Source organism: Phoca vitulina, unplaced genomic scaffold (assembly GCF_004348235.1).
Source record: "Phoca vitulina isolate PV1807 unplaced genomic scaffold, GSC_HSeal_1.0 scaffold1091, whole genome shotgun sequence".
Taxonomy (NCBI): domain Eukaryota; kingdom Metazoa; phylum Chordata; class Mammalia; order Carnivora; family Phocidae; genus Phoca; species Phoca vitulina.
The window spans coordinates 1-8002 of record NW_022590778.1 but is presented as its reverse complement, the minus strand read 5'-3'; the positions used below and the strand labels follow the sequence as shown (position 1 = coordinate 8002).

The 8002-nt window shown below is 35.9% G+C and overlaps 1 protein-coding gene across 1 annotated transcript; it reads right to left on the bottom strand.

Moving 5' to 3' along the window:
• Positions 1–2591: 2591 nt before the first annotated feature.
• LOC116629478 (coiled-coil domain-containing protein 144B-like) lies at positions 2592–7807 on the bottom strand. The gene is made up of 2 exons (XM_032399757.1): positions 5862–7807; positions 2592–2861 (listed from the first exon to the last, which is right to left on the bottom strand). The coding sequence occupies exons 1-2, from the start codon at positions 6816–6818 to the stop codon at positions 2682–2684; spliced, it is 1137 nt and encodes a 378-aa protein (XP_032255648.1). The 5' UTR covers positions 6819–7807; the 3' UTR covers positions 2592–2681.
• Between the last annotated feature and the right edge of the window lie 195 nt (positions 7808–8002).

Here is an 8002-nt window from a genome sequence, read left to right as displayed (position 1 = left end):
GAAAGACAAGAAGGGCAGGTATAAGAAAGAATATCGGTAGTTCGATTTTGGGCATGTTAAGGTTGTAATACCCAATAGCTATCCCAAAGAGATATCAAATAGGCAGTTTGATATGTAGGTCTGGAATTATGTAGAGAGATTTGGGCTGGAGATATAAACCTGAAGATCATTAGAATATACAAGATAGTAAAAGTCAAGAGAAAGAAAATCAAGGACTGATTCCCGGAAGATGTCAATGTGTAAGTAAGAGGTGGGGGATGAGGAGAAAGAAGCAAATCAGGCTGAGATGTACAGACTAGAAAGGCAGGGGGAAAGCCAGGTGAGTGAGTGATATCCTGAAAGTTAAATGAAGACAGAATTTTGGAGAAGAGAGTTCTCCATTGGGTCAAATATTGCTGATAGGTCAAATAAAATGAGATCTAAGACATTATGTCTAGATTTATTAAAGTGAAAATCAGTGGTAACCTTTGAAAAATCAATTCTGGAGTAGTGGGAGTGAAAATTACTAGAGAGAATTCAAGAGTGAATGGGAGGTAAATCAGGATCAGTGAGTGTACAGGTTCTTTTAAGGATTTCATAGCTAAGAGGAATGATCATAGATGATTTAATTTTCTTGTTTAGTTCAATCCTTACACGATGATGTAGTATTTTTGTAATATATTTTGTAATATATTTTGTAATATAGTTTTTTAAATTACATACATGTAGCACTAAATGTTTTTTTAAAAAAATGCCAGACCAAGGGGGCACCTGGGTGGCTCAGTCGGTTAAACCTCTTGATTTTGGCTCAGGTCATGATCTCAGGGTTGTGGGATCGAGCCCCGCATAGGGCTCTGCTCTCAGTGCCAAGTCCGCTTGTCCCTCTCCCCCACCACGCACTCTCTCTCTCTAATATAAATAAAATCTTAAAAAAAAAGGCAGACCAAGGCATTAAATAATTCACAAAATTATACAACCAAAAGACTCTTTAAAAATTTTCTAGATATATAATATATATATATAATATTATATAACCTGATTATCATTTTTTCTCATGCTGAGAAAGACCACAGAAAAACTATTAAGTTTCAACAGCAATATTTCATGCTTGATAAAAATCATCTAACTCTAGGATATATCCAAAATAATTAGTCATATTAAAATTCTATAAGAGGGGCGCCTGGGTAGCTCAGTTGTCAAGCATCTGCCTTCAGCTCAGGTCATGGTCTCAGGGTTCTGGGATCGAGCCCCACATCGGGCTCCCTGCTCGGTGGGACGCCTGCTTCTCCCTCGCCCACTCCCCCTGCTTGTATTTCCTCTCTCGCTGTCTCTCTCTCTGTCAAATGAATAAATAAAATCTTTAAAAAAAATTTAATTTAATTTAAAAAATTAAAAAAAATAAAATTCTATAAGAGAAGTATAAGGGGTTTGGAATGCAGAAAATATTCCTATTTTGTAAACTGAATTTTCATAAATTATATAATATGAAGTCACTGTTGAAAAATTTGGTGTGGTGCATATAGAAATATATTCTCTTTAAAAAGGAAGGTTAATAGCATGCATGCAAGAAGATTCACTGCATTAGGAACATCTTGGTTTATAGCACAAGGATCATGAAATCAAATGTTTATATAGAATATGGGACAAGTTGACATACGAAATCTCTTGGTAATATTCAGATCAATTTGAGGGTCCAACATTTGAACACTCAAGATCAATGGAACCAAAACCAAAAACCTAATAGCTAGCAATTTTGTTGGTAATAAGATAGAGTGCCAGTGTAGCAGGTAACTTCCTTTTGCAACTCAGCAGATATTAAAAGTATTCTAAAATTTGCATAAGACATGACATCAAACCGAACACTTTAAATATACTTTGTTAGACAATCAGTACACTGTAGACCTAAACTCGTTTTTTCAAATGGTCGCATATTACATTGTTTTATAGAGGTGACAACTTACTTCCTTATTGATGGCTATTTAGACTATCTCCACCTTTTTGATATGAGAATGCTGTAATAAATATCCTTAACATATCTGTCATATTTTATATATATAATAATGTACAATAAATGTCCTTAGAATGTGTTCGTGTGTGTGTGTGTGTGTGTGTGTGTGTGTTTACACAAGTCATGTTTTCCTATAGGATCTAGTCCTGGCAATGAGGCATTGGAATAAAGGGACAGCATATGGGGCGCCTGGGTGGCTCAGTTGTTAAGTGTCTGCCTTCGGCTCAGGTTATGATCCCAGGGTGCTGGGATCGAGCCCTGCATTGGGCTCCCTGCTCCGCAGGAAGCCTGCTTCTCCCTCTCCCATTCCCCCTGCTTGTGTTCCCTCTCTCGCTGTGTCTCTCTCTGTCAAATAAAGAAATAAAATCTTTTAAAAAAATAAAAAATAAATTTAAAAAAGGGACAGCATATTTAAAATTTTTGAAACACACTGCTAAATCACCCTTCAGAAAGGATTTACCAATTTCATCTAACAACAGTGTATAGGAATGCCTTTTTCCTCACATTTGCTAACTTTGTTTATTGTTTTTTAATAAAATATTTATCACTATGACTGCAAAAAATGGTATCTCGTTATTTGCATTTTTCTGCTCAGCACCCAGGTTGGACTAGCCTTACTAAAAATATAAAATTTGTTAATCATGAACGTTAGCTCCAACTAGAATTTGTTTTATAGGAAAATAATAATTACCTACTATTGAAATATTGCTATAGGCTTACCCATCAGAATCTTCCTTTTTCCCAACAGGAAAGAGGTGGTTTTCAGTTTTTCCACTCTCTGTTGAATTAGTCCAGCAGCAGCAGCAGCGACAGCATACACGTTTTCTAATACTGCCGTCCCATTACTTTGGTGTCTCTTCTTTTCTTCATTAATCTTTAATGGAAATTTGATACTAAGGATAATTGTTACAACTTTATTCATTAAAAAGAACTTTGTTTCATTAATTATAAATTTTTTAAAGATTTTATTTATTTATTTATCAGAGAGAGAGCACAAGCAGGGGGAGGGAGGTACAGACAGAGGGAGAAGCAGGCTCCCCGCTGAGCAGGGAGCCTGATGCGGGACCGATCCCAGGACCCTGGGATTAGACCTGAGCCAAAGGCAGACTCTTAAGGACTGAGCCACCCAGTCATCCCAGAACTTTTTTTCATTAATTATATCGTTTGACTCTTAGTTTGTCATAATTTTTATCGATAAAAATATTTTGTTTAACTTTATCATTATAAATAATTGCAATTTTTATAAATTCTGCTTCATTTCCGTTTGAATAAAAACAGCAGAATTGGGACGCGTGGGTGGCTCAGTTGGTTAAGCGTCTGCCTTCGGCTCGGGTCTGATCCAGGGTCTTAGGATCGAACCCCGCATCAGGCTCCTTGCTCAGCGGGACGCCTGCTTCTCCCTCTGCCTGCCGCTCCTCCTGCTTGTGCTCTCTCTGTCTCTCGCTCTCTCTGACAAATAAATAAAATCTTTAAAAAATAATTAATTAAAACAGCAGAATTTTCCAAAATTTGAAAAAGGGCTTTCTTAATTTGGTATTCATATCCACGCTTTCCTACCTAACATTCCCCACCCCACCCCATCTGACCAGCAAATTCAAAGAAATAAAAAGACAAAGACATAAAATTTGTCGTCTTCTGTCGTTACCACCTGGATTTTGCAAAAACAGCCAGATTTAAAGGATGTGACATTGTGGTGCTCCAGGAACAAACAGAAGTTTTCCTCTTTCTGCACTGAGCTATTTTTTCCCCAACTGCCTTTTACAATTCTTTTTTCATTTGGATCCTAGGGTTATCAAAAAAGTGACAGTGTTTGTTAAAATATATGAACCAAAATTCACCACAACACAAAAAGAACAGAGTGAAACTGATGTTAGTGTAGAATTTTGGGAAATGAGTAATGTTCCCCAAATTCCACATTCATGGTTATCATAAAATTTTATAGCTAGAGGGTAGAAAAGTAATTATCAACTTTAATCCCATTTTCCACTGATAAATGGGAGTAAAACCAAAAAAGGTTAAATGATTTGTCCAAAGTTCCTAAAGTGGCATTACCTAGCATCTTATGGCACCAAAAGAGATGATACAATTCTTTAATGCTGAATCAGGTAAGTTATCAAACAAATTCATTAAATTAATCAGATATATTAAAAGTATGACACTGGCACAGTAATTTAATATCTTAGTTGGGGACAAGGTGTTTAGCTACTTTTTCTTTTAAAGGAGGATATCTCTAGATTTTTGTCTGTTTTTAAAACTCAATTCACCTCAAAAGTCAGTTTTCTCCCTTCAAGTTAAATACTGAAGGTTTCTGAAGGTTTATGCTACCTACATTATAAAAATCATACATGTCAAAATGTACCATACTTTATTAAACATAATATAAACGTTTGACTCAACAGAAACATGTGAGAATGGTGACCAAAAAAAAAAAGTGGAGGGGGGCACCTGGGTGGCTCAGTCAGTTGGGCCTCTGACTCTTGATTTTGGCTCAGCTCATGATCTCAGCGTTGTGGGATTGAGCCCCGCATCAGGCTCCATGCTCAGTGGGGAGTCTACTTCTCTCCCTCTCTCTCTCTCCCTCTCTCTCTCCCTTTGCCCCTCCCCTTGCTCATGCTCTCTAAATAAATAAATAAATCTTAAAAAAAGAGTCTGTTTTTAAAAAATGTGGAGGAAAAAAGTGATAATACAAATATTTGTTATTAAAAATATCTCAAAGTGGTCCTGTTGGAATTCTAAGTTCCAAGAGTGAGTACAAAGCAGAAAAGATTGCACATACTGAAACAATAAATAGGTTTAGCTGAAATATTTGTTTATATCCTTTCTCTTAGTCATTGCTTCTTTCCCATTTTATTGTTTATGGAAATGCAATTTATATTTAAGCCAATAGATAAAAATAAAAACCCTAGAGATGGGGCACCTGGATGGCTCAGCGGTTAAGCGTCTGCCTTCAGCTCAGGTCATGATCCCAGGGGCCTGGATGGAGCCCCATGTCAGGCTCCCTGCTCAGCAGAGAGTCTGCTTCTCCCTTTCTCTCTCCCTCTGCCTCTCCCCCGGCTCATGCTTGTGCACACACGTGTGTTCCCTCTCAAATAAATAAATAAATAAATCTTAAAAAAAAAAACACACTAGAGATTATTATACATTTTTTTAAAGATTTATTTATTTTAGAGAGAGAGAGACCATGAGCAGGAAGGGCAGAGGGAGAAGGAGAGAGAAACTAAAGCACACTCCACGCTGAGCACAGAGCCCAACGCGGGGCTCAATCTCATGAACCTGAGATCACAACCCAAGCCAAAACCAAGAGTCGGATGCTCGACTGTGCCACCCCAGATGTGCCAAGATAATTGCATTTTTTAAAGTTTTTTTTTTTTAAGATTTTATTTATTTATTTGACAGAGAGAGAGACAACGAGAGAGGGAACACAAGCAGGGGGGGTGGGAGAGGGAGAAGCTGGCTTCCCGCTGAGCAGGGAGCAAGATGTGGGGCTCGATCCCAGGACCCCGGGATCATGACCTGAGCCCAAGGCAGATGTTTAACAACTGAGCCACCCAGGCGCCCTGATAATTGCATTTTTTAAGGAATTTTGTTTATGGTTACTCTGGTTCCTGAGGTCACATGGTGCATAGCTAAATTAGTTTCCCAGTTCATATGCCACTTGGGAGACTTAAAGAGAAACTTAAGGAAAACAAATCATAAGAATGTTTTCCTGCACTCCTATCATTTAGATAGTAGAAATAATCTATTTCCGAACACAATTACGTATTTAGACAACCCCATTTTATACACGAACTTTTTTCCTAAGTGGAAAATCAAAATGACTCAGATAATTGATAAAGAGAAAAAGCAAAAGATCAGCAGCAAAGTGAACCTCTACCTCTTTTTGAAGTTGAAATTTCTTTTTTTCCAAATCCAGGATGTCTATCTGTAACATGCCTATCTCGTTCTTAAACTTTTGAACATCTTGCTGTAATTCTTCTTTTAGACATACTTCTGATGTTCTGTAACTACATGGTGGAGAAGAACTCACATTTTCTAATTCGGGTTCCATACTTCTATAGTTATTAGTACTGTTATTAACTGCACAGAATGGCTTCTGGAACAAGACTTTTGTTTTCTTGTAAATGTTTGTAACAGCAGAACTTTTGTGCCTTTTTATTTGAGCCATTTGTCTCATCTCATTGGAGCGGGAAAACCTTTTGTCAAAATGGCTTTCTGAATCCCTAGACTGAGGTATACGTCCAATGTCTAATTTAGAATTAGTGCTATTTTGGTTCAAACTTTTTGCCATTTGCATGTCAAACTCTTGGTCTTCTTTCACTTCAAATGTAACGAGTGGGTTCCTTACTTTTTTATTTTCTGTATCACTTTTAAAACTCTTATTTTTGTTAAAAACATGCTCAGTGTCTGGTTTGTTATCATTTTCACAGTCTGATTTATTTTCCCTTAAAGAAAAATCAGAAGATGCCTGGCAAGCATATTTGAGACTAGGCTTTTTTTGTTCAGGAAATGCCTGAAATACTAGAGGGACAGGCACTGCAAATATATCCTTTTTCTCGCAATCAAGTCTATCATTTGTCAAGTTAGAAGGTATTTCCATGAAGTTTGCTCCTTCTTTAAAGTTACCATGTAGTGACTCTTCCTTAGGATAAGGAGCAATTTTGTGTTTTTCACAAGTTTCACCAAACTTCCGCTTTAACTCACTGGTGATGTGTTTTAAATTATTTTTCCACACTAATTTGCCTTGTTTGATCGAGATTTCCTCACGCTTTTGCACAGAAGGATGTTCTGAATATACAGATATATTATCCTCTCTATCGCATTTCTTACTCATTTCTGGTTCTCGAGACTTTTTCTGCAGATGCAAAAGTGGAATATTAATTTGCTGGGTTTGATTTTCACATGTCTTTTCTGCCAGGATACATGTTTGTGAAATACCTTTATCCTTAAGCAATCAAGTATGGACAAAGAAAACTTAGAAAATAATTAAAATTTAACTGTTAAATTTCTTAACCTATGTTAAGCTGCTCCCAAGTCACTATATTGTAACAAAGAAGTGACAAATAACTCGCCCTAGCTTAAGACAGAAGAAAGACACAAATCCATAAACTTAACTTTGTCAGTTTTTTTGAAATAAACAATTCATTACATGTTACATCCACCAAAAAATGAATTAGATTATTTTTAATGTTCCAAACTTAAAAACATTTTATCTCACCATACCTTAAATAGTGAACCCCTACAGTGCATTTGAGGATTTTCTTTAAAGATTAATAACTAGAGAATAGGCAAATTTTCAATTATTAGGAGCCAAAATCAATTAACATCAATCAGAAAGAAAATTCCTAAATCTTAATTCAAATTATATACTATGACAGCGTTATACATCACTATAATTATCTGCTTATATACAGCTCTAATATAATGTCCACTGAGAGTGGATAAGAAAAATGTTAATAATACTTACTGATTTCCTATGCTGAAATGAAATAACTGAAAAAGTTATTGTTTATTACCCAACTACAAAGGTCCCACCCTGGAAGGTGTGACTCTACAATAGGCAATTGTGCTGATTTTATGACCCCACTCTCTGAAGTCAACTACACAGAGATCGCAAGGCAAAATAAATCTTTAATCTTGGCATCAGTGACTGGCAATACAGAACTGCACATTTTGAACCACTGAGAATAATTACTCCTTCTACACGAATCTAAGTCAGTAGTCATCATTATTATCCTGCTCATAATTTCAACTGCTTAAACATATGATTCAATATTTGATTTTACCTTCTTTATCACATAAAAAGTTACAAAAATGTGAAGAAGCAAACAATATTCAGGAATTTTTTTTTATCTCATTCCAAGGATGAAGTTTAGCTATAAGTTACTATAAATTCTAACAATATTTTAAGTTTTGTAACTTGTAAAATTTTATAAAAAATAAGTATTAAATTATAATCTATTGACTTCAATATGTCCATTCAAAAGATCATTTCATTTGAACTATGTTACATTATTA